General features: G+C 37.6%; 1 protein-coding gene across 8 annotated transcripts in view; it reads left to right on the top strand.

Moving 5' to 3' along the window:
- The window catches only part of PPP2R3A (protein phosphatase 2 regulatory subunit B''alpha), a 195,511-nt gene that overhangs the window by 99,778 nt on the left and 73,902 nt on the right, over positions 1-21,831 (top strand). For all 8 annotated transcript variants that reach the window (XM_008009046.3, XM_038002837.2, XM_038002838.2 and 5 more), the window contains 2 exons: positions 11,984-12,058; positions 19,508-19,594. In XM_008009046.3, coding sequence (XP_008007237.1) covers positions 11,984-12,058; positions 19,508-19,594 — 162 coding nt within the window. The remainder of the gene's footprint in view (positions 1-11,983; positions 12,059-19,507; positions 19,595-21,831) is intronic.

Below are 21,831 nucleotides of genomic sequence, written 5' to 3'. Positions count from 1 at the left end.
GAAAACATAGGAGTTTTCTTTGTGACACTGGTCTTGGCATTGATTTTTTTTTTTTTTTTTTTTGATATGAACCCAAAAGCACAGGCAGTAAAAGAAAAAACAGACAAATGGAATTGCATCAAAGTAAAAAACTTCTGCACAGTCAAGGAAATAATCAACAGAGTGAAAAGAAAACCTACAGAATGGTAGAAAATATTTGCAAACCGTATATCTGGCAAGGTGTTAATATCCAAAATTTGTAGGGAACTCAAAACAGCTCAATAGCAAGAAAATAACCTTATTTAAAAATGGGCAAAGGCAACAGGTATATGAAAAAACGCTCAGTATCACTAATCATCAGAGAAATGCAAATTAAAGCCACAAAGTGATATCATTTCACCTTCTCCCTGGTTAAAATGGCTTGTATCAAAAAGACAGACAATAACATGCTGGTGAGGATGCAGAGAAAGAGGACCCCCCCCCCCCGCCCCGTACACCGTTGTTGGGAGTGTAAATTAATACAGCTACTATGGAGAACAGCGTGAAGGTTCCTCAAAAAAACTAAAAATAGAATTTCCGTATGATCCAGAAATACCCAAAGGAAAGTAAATTAGTATATCTGCACTCTGTGTTTATTGCAGCACTATTCACAATAGCCAAAATATGGAATAACCCTAAGTGCCAATCAGTGGATGAAGGAAATATGGTGTATAGATACACAGTGGAATATTATTCGGTCATAAAAAAGAATGAAATCCTGTCATTTGCAGCAATATGGTTGGAACTGGAGGCCATTATGTTAAATGAAATAAAGCACAGAAAGATAAATATCACACGTTCTCATTAATATGCAGGAGCTTAAAAAGTGGATCTTGTGAAGATAGAAAGTAGATTGGTTGTTACCAGAGACCAGAAAGGGGAAAGGGGAGGGAGAAGATGAAGGGAAAAAGAGAATATAAATGTATTTATTACCACTGAACTGTACATTTAAAATGGTAAATATGGTACATTTTATATTTATATTTTATCTCAATACATTTTTTAAATAGCAAAGAATCTGAATAGACATTGCATAAAAGGAGACAAACGATGGCCAACAGGTATATGAAAAATGCTCAAAATCACTATTAGAGAAAAGTAAATTAAAACCGCAATGAGAGATCATGTTACACCTGTTAGAATGGTTGTTATCAAAAAGACGAAAGATAACAAGTGTTGGAGAGGATATAGAGAAAAGGGAATCCTTGCACACTGATGGTGAGAATATAAATTGGTATAGCCATTATGGAAAACAGTTTGGAGGTTCCTCAAAAAATTAAAAATAGAACTACCATATGATCCTACAATCCTACTACTGGGTGTATATCCAAAGGAAATGAAATCAGTATGTTGAAGAGAGGTATCTACACTGCCAGGTTCATTGCAGCATTATTCACAATAGTCAAGATACAGAATCAGCCTAAGTATCAGTGAATGGAGGCATAACGAAAATGTGAACTAGGTACTGAAGGAACATACCTCGAAATAATAAGAGCCATATATGACAAACATCGCACTGAATGAGCAACTACAATGGTATTGGAAGTTCTAGTCAGGACAGTCAGGCAAGAGAAAGAAATAAAGGGCATCAGGAAGTCAAGCTATCCCTGTTGGGAGACCACATGATCCTAGATCTCAAAAACCTGCTAGTCTCAGCCCAAAAGCTTCTTAAGCTGATAAACAACTTCACCAAAGTCTCAGGATACAAAATCAGTGTGTAGAAATCACTAGCATTCCTGTATACCAAAAACAAGCCGAGAGCCAAATTGGGAATGAACTCCCATTCGCAATTACCACAAAAAGAATAAGATGCCTAGGAATAGCTAACTCGGGAGGTGAAAGATCTCTACAAGGAGAACTACAAACCATTGCTCAAATAAATCAGAGATGATACAGACAAATGGAAAAACATTCCCTGCTCGTGGATAGCAAGAATTAATATCATTAAAATGGCCATATTGTCCAAAGCAATTTATAGATTCATTGCTGTGTCTGTTAAACTACCATTGACATTCTTTACAGAAATAGGAAAGAAACTACTTTAAAATTAATATGGAACCAAAAAAGAGCCCTAATAGCCAAGGCAGTCCTAAGCAAAAAGAACAAAGCATCATGCTACCCATCTTCAAACTATACTACCAGGCTACACAGTATAGTACTGGTACAAAAACAGATACATAGGCCAATGGAACAGAATAGAGAACCCAGAAATAAGACTGCACACTTTGACAAACCTCACAAAAGCAACTGGGAAAGGATTCCCTATTCAATAAATGGTGCTAGGATAACTGGCTAGCCACATGCAGATTAAAACTAGATGCCTTTCTTATACCATATACAAAAATTAACCCAAGATGGATTAAAATGTAAATGTAAAGCCCAAAACTATAAAATCCCTGGAAGACAACCTAGGAAATACCGTTCAGGACGTAGGCACAGGCAGAGCTTTCCTGACGAAGACACCAAGAACAATTGTAGCAAGAGCAAAAATTGACAAATGGGATCTCATTAAACTAAAGAGCTTCTGCACAGCAAAAGAAACTATCAACAGAGTAAATAGACAACCTACAGAATGGGAGAAAATTTTTAGAAACTATGCATCCGACAAAGGTCTGATATCCAGCATCTATAAGGAACTTAAATACATTTACAAGAAAAAAACCACCCCATAAAAAAGTGAGCAATAGGCCGGGCGCGGTGGCTCAAGCCTGTAATCCCAGCACTTTGGGAGGCCGAGACGGGCGGATCACGAGGTCAGGAGATCGAGACCATGCTGGCTAACACGGTGAAACCCCGTCTCTACTAAAAAATACAAAAAATTAGCCGGGTGAGGTGGCGGCCGCCTGTAGTCCCAGCTACTCAGGAGGCTGAGGCAGGAGAATGGCGTGAACCCGGGAGACGGAGCTTGCAGTGAGCTGAGATCCAGCCACTGCACTCCAGCCTGGGCGACAGAGCGAGACTCCGTCTCAAAAAAAAAAAAAAAAAAGTGAGCAAAATACATGAAAAAGTACTTTTCAAAAGAAGACATGCATGTAGCAAACAATCATATGAAAAAAAAACTCAACATCACTGATCATTAGAGAAATGCAAGTCAAAATCACAATGAGATACCATCTCACACCAGTCAGAATGTCTATTAGTAAAAAGTCAGAAAATAACAGATACTGGCAAGGTTGTGAACAAAAAGGAATGCTTATACCTTGTTGGTGGGAGTGTAAGTTAGTTCAACCATTATGGAAGACAGTGTGGCAATTCCTCAAAGACCTAAAGATAGAAATACCATTTGACCCAGCAGTCTTATTACTGGGTATGTATACAAAGGAATGTAAATCATTCTCTTATGAAGAGACATGCCACGTATGTTTATTGCAACACTGTTCACAATAACAAAGACATGAAATCGACCTAAATGCCCATCAATGATAGACCAGATAAAGAAAATGTGATATATATACCCTATGGAATACTATACAGCCGTAAAAAAGAATGAGCTCATGCCCTTTGCAGGTACATGGATGGAGCTGGAGGCTGTTACCCTTAGCAAACCTAACACAAAAGCAGAAAACCAAATACCACATGTTCTCACTTATAAGTGGAAGCTGAATGATGAGAACACAGGTACACATAGAGGGAAGCAACAGACACTGGGTCCTATTGAAGGTTGGGCGGGGGTAGGAGGAGGGAGAGGATCAGGAAAAATAACTAATGGGTAATGGGCTTAATACCTGGGTGATGAAATAATCTGTACAACCAAACCCTCTTGACGCAAGTTTACCTATGTAACAAGTCAGCACATGAGCACCTGAACTTAAAACGTAAAAGGATAATATGGTATATGTACGCAATGAAATACTAGTCAGCTTTAAACAAAGAAGGAAACTCTGTTATTTGCAACAACGTGGATGAATATGGAGGACATTATGTTAAGTAAAGGAAGCCAGGCACAGAAAGACAAATACTACATGATCTCAGTTACAGGTAAACCTAAAAATGGTAAACTCATAGAAGTAAAGAATATAATGGTAATTACCAAATAATACGGTTCAGCTCTGTGTCCCTACCCAAATCTCATGTTGAATTGTAATTCCCAGTGTTCAAGGTGGGGCCTGGTGGGAGGTGGTTGGATTACGGGGGTGGTTATTAACGGTTTAGCACCACCCCCCTAGTGCTGTCTCATATAGTTCTCATGAGGTCTGATTGTTTGAAAGAGTGTAGCACCTCCCCCTTGCTCTCTGTCTCTCCCCTGCTCACCATATGAAGATGCACTTGCTTTCCCTTCGCCTTTCACCATGATTGTAAGTTTCCCGAGGCCTCCCCAGGCATGCCTTCTGTACAGTGTGCAGAACTGTGGGTCAGTTGAACCTGTTTTCTTCATAAATTATCCAGTCTCAGGTAGTTCTTTATAGCAGTATGAGAATGAACTAATAACGAAGGCTGGGAGGATATTGGTCAAAGGACAAAAAATTTCAGCTAAATAGGAATAATTTCAAGAGATCTATTATACAACATGGTTACTATTGTTAATAACAGTGTATCCTATTCTTGAAAATTGCCAAGACAGTAGATTGTGTGTCTTCACTACAAAATAATGAGGTAGTACATATGTTAATAATTCAGTTTAGCCATTCCACAATAAATACATATTTTGAAACAACACATTGTACATGATAAATATGTACAATTTTATTTGTCAATTTAAATAAATGTAAAAAAAGAAAAAAAAAAACAAAACAAGAATAAACTGTATGAAAACAATGCTGATACAAGAAAAAGCTGTTTGAATTTTAAAATGTAAGTACCAAAAGCTCAGCATAAGACCTGGAAACTAAAGTTGAGGATATCTTTCAGAGAGAAAGAGAGAGAAAAAGAAAAGGGACATAGAGGACCACTTCAGGAATTTTAATATCTATCTAATTGGAGTCTGGGGATGAAAAAAGGGGAAAAGTGGAGAGAAAAAAATCATCGAATAAAATAATACATAATTATTTTGCGGCACTAAAATATATGATTCTTTGGTTAAAAAGAACCACTGAGGCCAGGCACAGTGGCTCATGCCTGTATTCCCAACACTTTGGGAGGCCAAGGCAGGCAGATCAGTTGAGGTCAGGAGTTTGAGACCAGCCTGGCCAACATGGTGAAACCCCATCTCTACTAAAAGTCCAAAAATTAGCCAGGCATGGTGGCATGCACCTATAATCCCAGCTAATCAGGAGGCTGAAGCAGAAGAATTGCTTGAACTTGGGAGGCAGAGGTTGCAGTGAGCTGAAATTGCACCACTGTACTCCACCCTGGGTGACAGAGCAAGACTGTCTCAAAAAACCACTTAGTGCTGACAATTATGATTTTTTTTAAGACACATGCATAAACATGTCCTTAAAGTTTTAGAAAAATGTAGATGAAGAGTCTAGGATGGTATTAGATCCTCATTGGCATCCCTCAGGAAATGGATTTGAACTTAGATTTCTGTATCTTGCCGACCTACTAATTAGGAATGAGGTTCACATAAACCTGATTCCTGGACATTCATGAACTCAGAAAGTTTATCTCCTTTATAAGTTACCTCTTTATTTCTTAAACAGTTACTTGTATATACAGTGCAGCAAAGTAAGTAAACTAAGAAAGAGGAATGCGTGAGATCTAAGACAGAGTGGATTCAATCCAGAGAAGTAATGAAGGGCAGTGTCAGCATGATAACTGAAGAGCAGCCAGTTCAGAAGAGAGAAGGTAAAATTCCCCCAACCAGGTCTTCTCCATGATGTGCGAGAGGGAGGTGAGGAGCAACTCCACACAATACAGTTACATTTGAGTAAAAGGAGGCTAGGCGCGATGGCTCACGCCTATAATCCCAACAATTTGGAAGGCCAAGGTGGGCGGATCATGAGGAGATTGAGACCATCCTGCCTAACACGGGGAAACCCTATCTCCACTAAAAATACAAAAAATTAGCCAGACGTGGTGGTGGGCGCCTGTAGTTGCTGCTACACAGGAGGCTAAAGCAGGAGAATGCGTGAACCCAGGTGGAGGTGGAGCTTGCAGTGAGCCAAGATCACGCCACTGCACTCCAGCCTGGGCGACAGAGTGAGACTCCCTCTCAAAAAAAAAAAAAAAAAAAAGAGAATAAGGAAACAAGGCTATGATGAAGCCTGTGTCAATAAGTTAAACAATTAGAAACGCCAGGAAAAATGAAAAAACTATGTAAGACAGCCACGATCTAAACAAGAAGCAGACTAAGATATGGCATAATTATGAACAGCTGATGCAGTTAGAAAAGACAGTTTAACCTCGTCAGAAACAGTCTCCTTTGAACATTCCAAGACCCTGATGCTGGACCTATACACAATGAAATACGTTCCTCATAGATTGCCTGACCTAACATTCAGCCATATTTATATAGTCAAAATATCACAAAAACATTTTAGTTTATAGCATCTAAAAATCACTGTGTGGGTAACCTGTAGAAAATTTTATCATGGTTGTGGAAAAGTATGAAAAAACCCTGCACGACATAAAAGTCAAAATATTGCCAATAAAATGTGAAGGTAAAAGAGGGAGAAGAGGAGAAAATAAGGATGGGGTGCTATTATCCTATGTAAAAGGAAAGTAAGGAACTAAGATGAATGAAAATTAGATGGACAAATACAAGTTTTGCACCTTACAAAGACAGTCAGCCGAAGAACTAAAAATCATAACCTCAAATATTGGGATAGGGGAGTAAAGTAGGACAGTGTAAATGAGCTAAATCCACATATTTCCCAGCAAAGAATCAATATTTTCTAAAGTTGGTAAAGTAATAAAATAATTATTATATGGTTTTTAATTACATTTTTGTTAAATATATGTTTAGTTAGAGAGGTAACCAGCAAAAGACCTAAAAGTATAAATGATTGGAAAGAAGTGGGGCTAAAGAAGGTGGGAAGGTTAGTAGAATGTTTATTTATATAAATACTTATATATGCCTTGATTTTATACTATGTGTATATATATAAACTTTTTTAAGTTTTTAATATGGGGAATTTTGAAATGCATACATACTGGTATAGCAGAGCCTTATGTACCCCTCAGTTAGTCCCAGTAATGATCAGAAATTAAGAAGGCAGAGAATAAAAAACCAATAGCACTTTTAACAAATTGAAATTGTGGTTATGGGAAAATATTAATAAAAAACTAATTTGATTAAGAAAAAAGGGAGAATATAATAATATACAAAATAAGAAATAAAAAGGAAGATCTCGCTCTGTTGCCCAGACTGGAGTGCAGTGGCACCGTCACAGCTCAGTGCAGCCTCAACTATGTGGGCTCAAGCAATTCTCCCACCTTAGCCTCCCGCATAGTTGGGATGACAGATGTGCACCACCACACCCAGCTAATTTTTTAATTTTTTATAGAGACAAGGTCTCGATATGTTGCCCAGGCTGGTCTTGAACTCCTGGGCTCAAGTGACCCTCCCGCCTTGGCCTTGTAAGTGTTGGAATTACAGGTGAATCACTGCACCCAGCCAGAAGAAAGTTTTTTAAAATCAGAAAAGGCTACTTTGCAGACGTCTAGGGAGATAAATTTGAAAACCTAAATGAAATGGACAGTTTCTAGGAAAATACATATGACCCAAATTGACTCCATTTGATTTAGAAAGGTAAACAGACTTTTATAGAATGAATACAGATATTTATTACAAAACTGCACAAAAAAGCACAAGGCCCAGGTAGTTTTACAGGGGAATTCTACCAAACCTTCAGCAACTGGATAGTTCACATGCTCCATAAATTATTTCAGAGTATTGAAAAGGAAGGAAAATTTCAAACACCTTTTATGAAGCAGGTATAACACTGATACCTAAATCAGGAAAAGACAATCCAGAGAATAAAACTGCAAACAAATATAGCTTCAAGATTAATGATAGAGGGTAATAAAATATTACCAAACAATATACCATGACCAAGCGGGATTTATTCCAGGAAGTCAAGATTGTTTTAATATTAGCATATTTATTGTGTTAAGCTGTTCTTGCATTGCTACAAAAAAATAACAGACTAGGTAATGTATAAAGAGAAGAGGTTTAATTGGCTCACAGTTCTGCAGGCTTTACAGGAAGTATGGTGCTGGCATCTGCTCAGCCTATGGTGAAGCCTCAGGGAGTTTTCAGTCATGGCAGAAGGACAAGGAGGAAGCCAGAATCTCACTTGGCAAGAGCAGGAGCAAGGTGTGGGGGAGTTGCTGCACACTTTTAAACAACCAGATCTCACGAGAACTCACTATCTCAAAGACTGCACCAAGAGGACGATGCTAGATCATTCAAGAGAAATCCACCCTATGATCGAGTCATCTCCCACCAGGCCCCCATTTGCAACACTGGGGATTACAATTCAACATAAGATTTGGCAGAGAAATAGATCGAAACCATATCGTTTATTAATGTCATATGTTATATCTAAGGAAAATTCTCCATATTTTAGATACTTTCTTAACATGATGAAGAAAGTATTTAATGGGAAAACACTAGAGGCACTTCAGCAAAGATCAGGAACACTGCAAGGATGCCCACTGTCTCCACTACTATTCAGCATTTTACTGTAGTAATTGTATAAGAGAAAACAGTTAGAAGCATAAGATTGGTTAAAGAAGTAAAAGTATCTCGTTGCAGATGACAGTAAAGTTTGAAAATTCAGAAAAATTAGTAATAAAACTAACTCAATAAAATAGTAAAGTAAGAGGAAATAAAATTAACATAGAAAAATCAATAGATTTGCCACTTCTGACCAAGAAGGAGTAACAGGGACTGGATGTACCTTCCCACTTGAAACAACAGAAAATAACAGACAGGAAATATAAAACAATGGTTTTTCAAGATGCTGCACATCAGGCCACAAACGAGTGATTCATTCCTGAGAGACAGAAACAAGGTAAGTCTTATGATTGAGAGAGCGTACCACCTTGAGAGAGTTTTCAAGTCATAGTGCAAGAATGGGAAACCTAGGCTGAGTTAAGTGGACTCCTTGAGTTTAGGAGACAGAGCCTGAGGGTCTAAGAGAACCAAGATGACTAGAATTCTCAGGACAGAGTACCAAAGAAGAGAGAACTGCATGGAGAACAATCCTCAGAGATCTTCAGAAGTTCCTCCATGAGTATTCAGCAGAGTACTGATCAGCAAATAGATGAGGAAACTAACCAAAGCTGAACAATATATGGTATCAACCTAAGTATTAGCAAACGAAGGCATAAAGAAAATGTAGTGATGTACACAATGAAATACTATTCTAGTAGTAATGGACACCTTTCACACTCAGATTTGGTTTCAAATACCATTCTCCAGCGAAAGGAACCAGGGCTTCTTAGACAAAAGATTGGTATACCAGAGCTACGGCAAGGAAAATACAAGATAAACATGGGTCATCTTATGCCAGAAAATATGAAAGTCCCCATAAAAACACAGGGGCATATCAAGAGAACACAGGTGGCCGGGTGCAGTGGCTCATGCCTGTGATCCCAGCATTTTGGGAGGCCAAGGCAGGCAGATCGCTTGAGACCAGCCTGGGCAACATGGTGAAACCCCATCTCTACTAAAAAACAAAAATTCGTCATGGTGGCACATGCCTGTAATTCCAGCTGCTCGGGGCTGAGGAAGGAGGATCACTCAAACCTGGAAGGCAGAGGTTGCAGTGAGCCAAGATCGAGCCACTACACTCCAGTCTGGGTGACAGAGTGAGACCCTGTCTCATTTATAAAAATAAAAAGAGAACACAGGAGCCAACCTGAAGGAACTCCTAGTGGCCAAAGCTAGATCAATTTGAGCAACAAAATGATGATAGTATAGGATTATAACCGACAGAATGAAATAAATACCAGTGAGTCTGTGCTGTTCAGAAAAATGAATAGGCCAGGCATGGTGGCACACGCCTGTAATCCCAGCTACTCAGGAGGCTGAGGCAGGAGAATTGAATGAACCCAGGAGGTGGAGGTTGTAGTGAACTGAGATCGCACCACTGCTGCCCTCCAGCTTGGATGACAGAGGAAGACTCTGTCTCAAAAAAATAGGAGAGAAGAGACAGCTTTTCCTTGTAGAAGATTTCCAATTAAGAAATGTAGACAGAATATAGACAAAATCACTATTAAGTAAACACTACAGTGTAAATGTTGCAGGCATAATCTAACAATAGATACTAAAATGAATGAGAGAAATTCTGGGGAGAAATAGGATATTGACACTCTCAAAAGTATCTGCCCCCATGATATTTATCAATTATTAAGGGAAAATAGCAGTTTTACAGTGGGGAACGCAGCAGTCACATTTGAACTAAGTGTGATCAAAGTTAACATCACCAAATGAAGACATACCAACATCACATACCCTCTGTATTATGTACGCCCAGTGATGCACTGAAAAGGACGCATCACTTCTGTGGTTCTCCTGCCAAAAATGTGTAACCTTAATCTTGACCAGACATCAGACAAAACCAAATGCATTCTACAGAATAACTGACCAGAACTCATTAAAAGCATCAAAATCATGAGGAAAGACTGACGAACTTTCACAGATTGGAAGAGACCAGTGAGACACAAAAGCTAAATGCAGTGTAAGATCCTGGAAGAGAAAAAGACATTAAGGGAAAAACTAGTGAGATTTGATTAGTTTAATGTCTTACTCATGTTCATTTTCTGGTTTTGATCATTATACTATTGTCTGTGACTTGTTACCATTAAGGGAAACTGGGAGAGGAGCACAGGAAATTTTTCTATAATAATTTTTGTAAGTATAAGATTATTTCCAAATAAAAAGTTAGCCAGGTGTGGTGGCTCATGCCTGTAATCCCAGCATTTCAGGAGGCTGAGGCGGGTGGATCACTTGAGGCCAGTAGTTCAAGACCAGCCTGGCCAACATGGTGAAACCCTGTCTCTACTAAAAATACAAAAATTAACCTGGTGTGGTACTACATACCTGTAGTCCCAGCTACTTAGGAGGCTAAGGCCTGAGACTCACTTGAACTCGGAGAGGCAGAGGTTGTCGTAAGCCAAGATTGTAGCACAGTATTCCAGCCTGGGAGGCAGAGCGAGACTGTCTCAAAAAGTGAAAATTATGTAATATGTATAATAATAAGTCTTTAAAAAGTTAAAGAAATAAGTCAATTTGTTTGAGACTATATATTGGTAAGTGTTATAGCTAACTGCTCTGAAGAAACAGAGATATACTTGATGTCTGTTGATGACAAGCCAATTAATAGATTATATCTGTAATGGCATAGCTGTTTCCTCTGGTTAATTAATATTGTGATTATCTCTATTAGATCCTCTGAGCTCATTCCAAATGCTTTAAAAATCTAATTAGGAAATAAAAACAGTATTTTAAGGTTTTAATATTCTAATAGTCTTCAATGAGAACAAGATTAAAGATTTAAAAATAAATAAAATTCTAATTTGAGAAATGATTTATCCACACAATTATGATAAAATCTGATGGGCATCAACTGGCTTGCACAGCTTAACAAAGACACATTCAAACTACTTGACTACATGGCTGCTTTTTTTTTCCAAAAAATTTCCCATGTTTTTAGATTATGAAAGAGGATCATTTTCATTGGCTTGCATCTGCTGTCCACCACATCCTTTCTGTGTAAATACACTTTACATAATACCTCTACAATAATCTGTGGCATCAGATGAATTGCCTTGATATGCTGTTGATGTGTTAGAATTACAGTACATACCTCGGAGACATTTGATTCACAAATTACCTAACATAGCTAAAATCAAACTTTAACTTTTTTTGAAGTATACTGTGTATACAGAAAAGCATGCGTAAGTATGCTTATAATGAAACTTGAATTTAATGAAGAATTAAATTTTAAGTGCATTATTCATTATTCTAAAATAGCAAGTTTGCTCAACTGGCAACATATTATACGGGAAGGAAAAACTTCTATGGGCATAATTTTTGTATGTTTGTTAATTTAGTTTTGGTTTTGATCTTTTTCAGGATGTGGTGGATACCCACCCTGGTCTCACGTTCCTGAAAGATGCTCCAGAATTCCACTCCCGCTACATCACCACGGTAGGCTGAGTCATCTTTTTTCTTAATATAACTCCATAAGTCACCTTTTTATTACCATTTGCTATCCAGAATTTCAAGTATCTGTGCAAAAGGTAACATGGGTTATAATGATTATTTTAAGTAGAAGGAAGGTAAAATAAAAGTGAATTCATAATTTCATTTTTATCTATTTTCCTTCTTGTTTGTGCCCAATACTTACAAAATTAAAGTAATATATTCCTTCTGTCTGGTCTTATGAGGCATATCTTTTTTTGTGTTATGAATATGATATTCATTTGATCTTTAGCATTTCCAAATAAGACTGAAAAGAATTTTCAACAGCCTGTCCCTGTTCCAGAAAAAGATTAATCTCTGGTACCTCAAACTTAGAACTGGAAATGGATAATGAGAAAATAGCTTGTGTGTAATCAGAAAACAAACGATGTAAGAATTTAAAACAACATGATCACAATCTCATTTTGTGAGGAGCTCGCACTCCCTGTTTCTCAGGTACAGCCTCATTTGGTTAGTCCCAGATAGGTCAGGAATTATGAGTGAGCGCACACAGGCCCACAGGGCATGGAGCAGCCATTTCATGCACTCTGCCCTAGCTTCCACATTATCTTTAGGGACATTCCACAGACCAGCCCCAGGGCCATTCACTGACACATTCTCAAGTGAGATGGCCCTGGCCTGTAGCTCGGATTCCTCAGCTAAACAGGGTAGTCTCCTCTGAGAACTACCCTCCTAAACTTAGGGTACAGTTTGTTAGCCAAAGATATGTTAAGTCCTGCCGAGTTACAAAATACTACTGTTTTCTTTTCCTCCTATAGGAACTTTATTTTTCATTCAATGCTTTTGCATTGGCTCTCATGTCAGTATAAAGCTCTGTAAGATTTTATTTGAGCCAGAAGGTGTCACTGTTATCTAAGACAATCTGAGAGGTTTTTTTTCCCGTTAACTGTGACACTCTACTAAATTACCTCTACCACAATTAACCTGGCCTGTCGCTCTCATTTCAAACTTGGTTTATTTTTAATTGGTCTCCCTGTTACCACCCTGATTGCCCTGTAGTCTAGCCTCCACAAAGCAAACAATTGTCTTTTTAAAAAGTCAGCCAGATCATGTCACTCCTCTGCTCAAACTCTGCAGTAGTTTCCCAGCTTACGTAGAATAAAAGCCAAGTCCTTGCCAAGACTCTCCATAATCCTCCCATATCCTGGCAAACCCCTATTCTCTCATCTTCTCTCCTACCTCCCACCCCTTTGCTTACTCTGCTTCAGCCACCATGAGCAAACCAAACCCATTTCTGCCTCACATACTTTGTTCTTCCTCTTTCCTTTGCTTGGAATGTTCTTCCTACAGATTTCCACATTGTCGCTCCCTCACTTCATCCAGATGTCTGCTCGGTTCCCTTATTTAGTGAGGCCCTCCCTGATCACTCTCTGTTTTTGTAACCCTTCTTTGTCTGCCCCCTCCCCCGACACTCTATTCCTTTGTCCTGCTTTATTTTTCTTCTTAGCTCCTATCATCTGATATTTAATTTTTTGTTTGTTTATTGTCCATCTCCGTCTCTATAATATAAGCTCCACGCAAGCAGGAACTTTGTCTATATCCTCAGTACCTAGAATACTATCTGGCATATAATAGACACACAGTCAATATGTACTGAGTGAATACATGAAATTATCCCTGTTTAAGAATTCTAGGCCAGGCACAGTGGCTCATGCCTGTAATCCCAGCACTTTGGGAGCCCGAGGCAGGCGGATCACTGGAGGCCAGACATTCAACACCAGCTTGGCTAACGTGGTGAAACCCCGTCTCTACTAAAAATATAAAAATTAGCCATGTTTAGTGGTGCACACCTGTAGTTCCAGCTACTCATGAGGCTGAGGCACGGAAATCACTTGAACCCAGGAGGTGGAGGTTGCAGTGAGCCGAGATTCTCGCCTCTGCACTCCAGCCTGGGATGCAAAGCAAGACTCTGTCTCAAAAAAAAGAATTCTACACTAGCTCTGGCTGCAGTCGCAAAAAGAATTATTGGGTTCTAAATATTGACTGTTCTGAAAACTCAGGGCATATTAACAGCATAATTTAGACTCTTAAGAGTTAGAAAAGATCTTAGAAATAAACTAGTCCAAACTAGTTGGAATTAAACTAGTCCAAACTGTTGGCATATATTAGAGATATTAAAGAACAAAAGAGTGAAATGGAAATAAATTTTCTTTGTTTGTCTGTTTCCAGTTTGATATTTCTTTTTTTTTCTTTCATGATCTTAATGAACACATAGTTTGATATTTTTTCAAGTACTTGGACATTCAATGGTATTTGGTCATCTAGCAAGTAGTCCCCAGGAAGTTTTTTGGTTTTTGTTTGTTTTTGAGACGGAGTCTCACTCTGTCACCCAGGCTGGAGTGCAGTGGCGCAATCTTGGCTCACTGCAAGCTCCGCCTCCCGGGTTCATGCCATTCTTCTGCCTCAGCCTCCTGAGAAGCTGGGACTACAGGCAACCAACACCACAGCCGGCTAATTTTTTGTATTTTTAGTAGAGACAGGGTTTCACCGTGTTAGCTAGGATGGTCTCGATCTCCTGACCTCGTGATCCACCCACCACAGCCTCCCCAAAGTGCTGGGATTACAGGCATGAACCACCGCACCCAGCCATCACCAGGAAGTTTTATGATTTTAGAGTGAAAAGCCATGAAACCATTTTGTTCACATATAATTCACATTTTCTAAGAAATAGTGTCGTGTTAATAATAGTTGAACAAAATGAACTACACTGGTGAATTAATAGAGTACAGTTAAATATCTCTGCTGTAATATTTTCATGGCATTTGTATATAACTTTATATTTGTTAAATTTCACTTTGTTGTTAGCATTATGCTGCTTTATCTCCAATGCACAAAAGTGAATCCATTACTCAGAACTAGTCATTTAAGTGTAAAATACTTGTGATAAAATGATAATGTGGCAACTCAAAACAAAAATACAAAAATGTTTATGTATTTACTATACATAAATAATAAACAAGACCTAATTGGGAACATTTCATGTGAATATGTACTGAGATAAGTGAATAACTGCCATTGTGATAAACTCACAAAAAGGGCAAATAAAAAGTATAAAAACGATTATCTGGAAATGGAATTTTATTAGACTGGTTATCTGTTCTCCTCAGTGCCTTTTCTGTTGTGAAACTTGGTCAAATAATGGCATGAAGTCATTGAAACCATTGCATTATTTCAGAGTACAGTGAGTTTTTCTAGAACAAATGTAAAATAAGGCCTTCTAGTATGAAGTTAATTTTGTTGTTAGACATAAAAGTGACCAAACTAAAAAGACATCATTCTCTACCCTGCTCACAGCAAAAACAGTTAAGATCACACTATTTCTAAGAAACATATAAAGATCAGCCTCAGAATTAATGACAGATATCTCAGAAAAAGCAGAATCAGTTATGTGACTCTATTGAATGTTATATAATCTTCATGGCATACAATATAGAAAGAACAATTAATATATTACGTTTGCATGCTAGTGTTAGTTATTTCGGTTTGCGTTTCGGAAGAAACCACTGACACAGAGTATGATTCAAATATTAGCTTGTGTGTGTGGTACATATATGACGAAGGAAAGTTAGAAAATTTTTATTTTCTATGTATCATTGAAAATCTGTTACAGGAAAAGGCTATTTGTTTAGTTAATTATTTTGCTAGCTGTTTTTAGACTAGAAAGATAGACCACCAGCTATGTGTACAGCAAAGAAGGACATCATTACCCAAAAAAGAGACTGAACCTATAGTCAGTCTGTCTTGTTTATTTCCAAAAAGAGTTAGCAGTTGAGAAATAAGCCTTTGATAGTGAATGAAAATGAAAATTAGAAATACCAGCAAATGATAGCCCTTGAGTGCAGTTTTGCATGCTGTGCAAAAATTGCCAGTGAATGAAAGGTTTTGTTTATCCAAACCGACATATGCCAACTTTTGAGGAAAGAAGTGCTCTCTTGAGTTTTTAAAATTAGCGATGAGATTTAAAATACTTCTTTATGACACTGGTGCTGGCAGCAGAGATATTTCTGTGGCTTGCTTCGATGGTGTGTCTTAGTGATATATTCAGTATCTTGATTGGCCAGAATCCACCACTGTAGGCTGAAATGCCAGGATTTTCCTTGCGGAGGACAAGGTACTGATTTTCCCAAGATGACTAAGGTATAGTGGAGACTGCTCACGCTAAGAGCTTACCAACTCTTCCCTCTTGAAAACTTTTCCTCTTCAGAGAAAAAAATATATATTTTTTATTAGATATATTTTTTAAAGTCCTAACTCTACAGAAGACCATGAAGAAATACTTCTCTGAGCCATGTTAACCAAAGAGTGAATTAGAAATCTGTTCACCACTCCTGCCAAGTGAGAGCCAGGCTTCCAGCATTGGAGTTTGTTCTTCTGTACACATACATAGTAAAAATTATTTGTAACTTCTGTGTCTGTGTTTAATTCATTTGTCAAAAACTATATGACAGAGCCGTCAAACATTTCTATTCCTGGTGACCTGTACTTGTGAATTAGAGGTTTTTTTCAATAGATACCAAGAGGAAAGGAAACTGACTTATGATTTAACTTATATGTCAAGTTGACTAAAGATCCCTTGGTGAAAAATGGCAAAATTTCATTTATTTCACTAGTAGTAAACAGTTATTCTAATTATGATTTATTTTAAAATTTTATTTGATATTTTAAATGATGATGAATTTTATTTACCTAGAAGACAGCGGTTACAAAAACAGTAACAATTAATGTAGAGTCAGCAGCTAGATGCTTCACCACTAGATGGTGCTCCTACCTCAGCCATCTAAAGTGCTGAATCAGTGATGTGAAAACCAACAAATGTGCTGATCAAGTGTGGCCACTGAATAAGGAGATTTAGGCTATGGAAAAATGCAATACAAATACATTGTTTTATAGCATGAGATAAGTAGGTTAGCACAGGCTGAAAATAGGAAATGCCTAACAGTCAAACTGTTTGCAGATTTTAAAAATTCTGTCAAAAAGAAGAGGAGAAAAATAAAATAAGCATGAATGGATACAGATTATAAAGTTTTATAATTTTTAACACAGTAATTTCATAAATAATATAAAGTATTTGAGTATATAAATATAAATTTTAAATAAAAAACTCATTTTAAGATAAATTTACATTCAGAATCAAGAAATAAGGACACAAATCTTCAACAGAAAAATGTGGTTTAATAATATGTATTGAAATTGACTTTAACTTGAGAGAGGGGACATGGAATTATGATAAATAAAATTCTTAATGTTTATTTTCATACATAAAATTTCTGTGCTAAAAATCCTCCATCATTTTTACATGAACTTCCGCCAAGCTGTTGCTAAGAATACAATATTGAGTAAGACACATTCTCTGTCCTCAGTGACCTCAGAGTCTGAGTGGTTGGGGCCAGTAGAGAAATTAGGCACTGGCTAGTCTTAGCTCCCACCTAATTCAGGAATCCTGTCAACTTCCTAAATACTTGTGGTGAGAAGAAACCCAGCCACTTCATACAAACTCGTTGCTTTACAGGGCTAGTTTTAGGAAAGTCTTTCTTATATTGAAGCATTTCAGTATAAATGCATTTCTGTCTCGCAGTTGTAATTCTTCCCTTTGGTGCAACACAGAACAAGTCAGCTGCTTCTACCCAATAGCCACTCAGATCTTGATCATATCTACACTCTAGTCTTATTTTTTCCCCAAGATTAAACATTACTACATTAGTAGCATCTTTCACAGTTATTTTGAATATAGTAACACTTACCTGTTTTGTGGTTTTTGTGCATTCTGTGTGAGTCTATCTATAAATAATAGACAAAAATACTGATATATGTGAAATACTAATTAGAGACCTTTCTTGGGTTGACATCAATCTGCTATGCAAAACTCTGACTAGAGTTCTTCAAATACTTATGAAGCCAACCCATATTTCTCTAACACGCAGATAATACAAAAATCTTTGTTATGCAACTTTCAAACCTCATTATTTTATCAAGCAGTTATAGACCACCTGATATATAGAAAGTACCATATAAGTTACTGGAATACAAGTCGAGAAAGACCTGGTCTCTTAGTGTTTAGAGGTGGTGATGGTCAGGTGCACCAGTGTTTAGAATGTAACCACGGGGACAGCTAAAGGAGGCTCAGGTGGCAGTGGGAGCACAGAAGGCAGGGCTCTAGTCAGTCCCTGATCTGGGGCCTCCCGTGGAGTGTGACACTTGAGCTCAATTCTGTAGGGTCAGAGGGGTTAGCACTGATAGCAGGGGTGGGGTGTTGAGTGCTGAACAGCTGAAATCTAGACCTTCATCCTGATGCTAGTTTTTCCATGTTCAGTTGAAGAATCACTCTCTCTGCTGAAGAATCCAGAAAGAAAGGTGGTTTAGTGCCTCATTAGGCCTGCTATAGAGAAAGATGTCCAAATATCTTGCCTTATTTGTTCTTCTTGCACCAAAATAGCTTGAAAGAGAGATCTAATCTCTTCCATGACAAAAACCACCAAAGATAACAGGATTTCTGTATTATTAGACTATCAAAATAAAAGCAGAATGCACCCGCCCCCCCCAAAAAAAAATAAAGCTGCTTAAATTGCTCTTTTTGCCACTGCTTTCTTTGGGAGAAGAAAAATAATCGGTGAAAGGGAAATGAAGTGGGTAGGAATTACTGCAGGTAAAATTGTTAAGAATGCACTGTGACCTCATACGTCCAAGATTGCAGCTTCCATCTTCCTTCTCTGATCCTCTCCTACACCACAGCACACACATCCTCAATTTAGACATATTTGTTTCTTATCTCCTCTTCTCCCATTCTATCCAAAGTTTTCTCCAGAGATACAATTCTGCTAAACCCATTAAAACACCAGCTAATAACAAAGATGTTCATGCCCAAATTAAAGTTAGGACACAAATTATCCCAGATGTATTTGAATTTCCATAGAGTCTAGAAGACCAAGAGTCTTCAAGACTCAAATGAATAAGACTATGATAATCAGAATAAGACCCTCTTGAATCATACCACCTTGATAGCCATCCTTCTGACCAATTAATCAATCATTAGGCCAACCCAGCAGGTACTTCTCACCTCATATGCCTTCCCAAAACATTGAGCCCAATAAGCATTACTTGAATCAGGCATCACTGTATAAATTGGAGGTAAACAAAAGAAGTGATGTGAAGGCAGCTGGGAAGTGAAGACTTGTGAGCAGAGAATTTTTTTAATTCTTCTTGGAAGTACAGAGGCAAATTCAAAATATATAGATGTATATTTAAAAATACAGTGCTGATTTTTACTAGGAATTACACTTAACGTAGTCAAAAAGCTAAAAGTTAAATTGATCCCAAGTGTGTTCATAAGATGGCCTTTGAGAAAGTAGTGGAGATCTTCAATGTTTTTATTTGGTTTTGTTTTCCTTTTGGAACCAGGTTATTCAGAGAATATTCTACACAGTCAACAGATCTTGGAGTGGAAAAATTACTTCGACAGAGATAAGAAAAAGCAACTTTTTGCAAGTATGCCTTTCCTTAGAATTCATGTGTAATGAGCAATTTAAATAATTTTCTTACTCTAGTTAACAAATATTTGAATGCTTACTGTATTCAAAGCACTGTCACTACTTTCATTCATTAAGCATTTATCAAATACCTGTCGTGGGACGCTGAAATGTTTTGGGTGAGGGGGTAAAAATGAAGAGAATAATAAGGGATCTCTGCCTGAAGGCATTCACTCTGGAGCAAAAAAGTGAAGTGTACACACACTAAACCTGACTTGATAATTTCCATAGACATGGATAAAACGTACAGAGAAAGCTTCACAATAGATAAGCCTGGAGGGGTGGGCTGGGGCTAGGTTGGGAAGGGTCTTGGAAAGCCTTTGGAAGATTTTAAACTTGATCCTTTCAGCAATGACTCTGTATCCAGCACCTGCTAGAGAAAAGTACTAAAAATTCCTTTTAAGAAAGAATACATTTCATTCAATTATTTTATTCATTTTTACCAAATGAGAGAGAAAGTATTGACCACTAGTGGGAGCCTTTTACCAAAGTAATCTTCATGCCTGATTGTTTAAGCTTCTGTAAACATAAAGAAAGTGAAATTGTTCACCCTTGGAAGAAAATTAAAGGTTTTATTTTTAAGAATCATACTCAATGGAATTTAGGCTAATAATACAACCTTATTTACTCTTTATTTTTTCCTATCTTCATCTGAGACAGAGTAATGAAGACTTGGCAAAATTAGCAGTCCATGATGGATATACAAACATTTTTTTATTCTAAAATGAACAATCATCATCACAGTCAGTGTTGATATTTATTGAACACCTGATGCCTGCCTGGGCTCTCAGTAGGTAATATGGGATGGGTTAAAATGGCAGTAATTCCATAATACCTCAAGAGTAATTATAATAATCCCCCACTTTCCTGAAGCACATTATAGGTCATAGTTTCTGAATCATTTTTATAGTCCATAGATTTATTTTTTTTTTGAGATGGGGGTCTTGCTCTGTTGCCCAGGCTGTCACAGTGGTGTGATCTTGGTTCACCACAATGTCCACCTCCCGGATTCAAGCGATTCTTCTACCTCAGTCTCCTGAGTAGCTGGGACTACAGGCATGCGCCACCATGCCCAGCTCATTTTTGTATTTTTAGTAGAAATGGGATTTCACTGTGTTGGCCAGGCTGGTCTCGAACTCCCGACCTCGTGATCCATCTGCCTCAGCCTCCCAAAGTCCTGGGATTACAGGCTTGAGCCACCATGCCTGGCCTAATCCATATTTTTTCTTTTTTGGCTTTTAAAATTATTCCTTTTTTTTTTTTTTTTTTTTAAACCAGTGATAAAATTTGAGGCCCAAATATACTTAAATGATTTGTATAAGATCACATACAAGTAAGTTGCTGAACTGCAAAAAGAACTCAAGTGTTCTGCTTCTTAGAGCATGATTTATTTTCTCCTGCCTTTCCTTCCCTGCCCCTCTCCTTAGTCTTCCTCTTCGTACTTAAACAGTACTCATAAAGCGTTCAAATAATATGAGCACATGTAGAGTGATAAACAGAAGTCACTATTCTTCACTCTACCATTTTACTCCCTTTCCCCAGTGGGGGACCCATATCATATGTGGTTTTATTCTCTTATAAATATATACATGTAGTATATAGTTTTGTTTTGTATGGCTGCTATTTTGAGGGTTTTCAAAAAATATGTGGGTTCATACTATTCTGTTAACTTTGTTTTTTCACGTAACAGTGTCTCAGGGTTTTGTTCATTTGCATTCATATAAATCTATCTCATTCTTTCAACTACTGCACAATCAATTGCATGGCTAAACTGTAATTAATTACATATTCCTCTATTGATGTCCAGATCATTTTCAGACTTCCTCTATTACAATGATGCAGTGAACATCCTTGTACCCTCCTCTTGTATGTGGTATGAGTAAGAATGTCTGTAGAATAGACCACTGGAGGGAAAATTCTGGATCAAATACTATGCGCATTTTTAGTTTGGTGGATTCTGCCAAGTTACCCTCCAAAAAGCCTGCACTACTTTCACTTACATACTCACCAACAAAAGTTGCTGTCGTCTTCATTTTATGCCAATCCAGTCGGTAAAAATGATAGCTCTTTGCTTCTAAAATGTGCTTTATTGAAAGTGTTCTGCTTCTTACATATCAAAGGGCATTTTATAAAACGAAATATTATGAACAAGTTTGGAAAACAAGAAAAACCATATTTTATCACCCTTATACAAGT

Source organism: Chlorocebus sabaeus, chromosome 15, assembly GCF_047675955.1.
Source record: "Chlorocebus sabaeus isolate Y175 chromosome 15, mChlSab1.0.hap1, whole genome shotgun sequence".
Lineage (NCBI taxonomy): Eukaryota > Metazoa > Chordata > Mammalia > Primates > Cercopithecidae > Chlorocebus > Chlorocebus sabaeus.
This window is presented reverse-complemented; position numbering and strand designations above follow the sequence as displayed.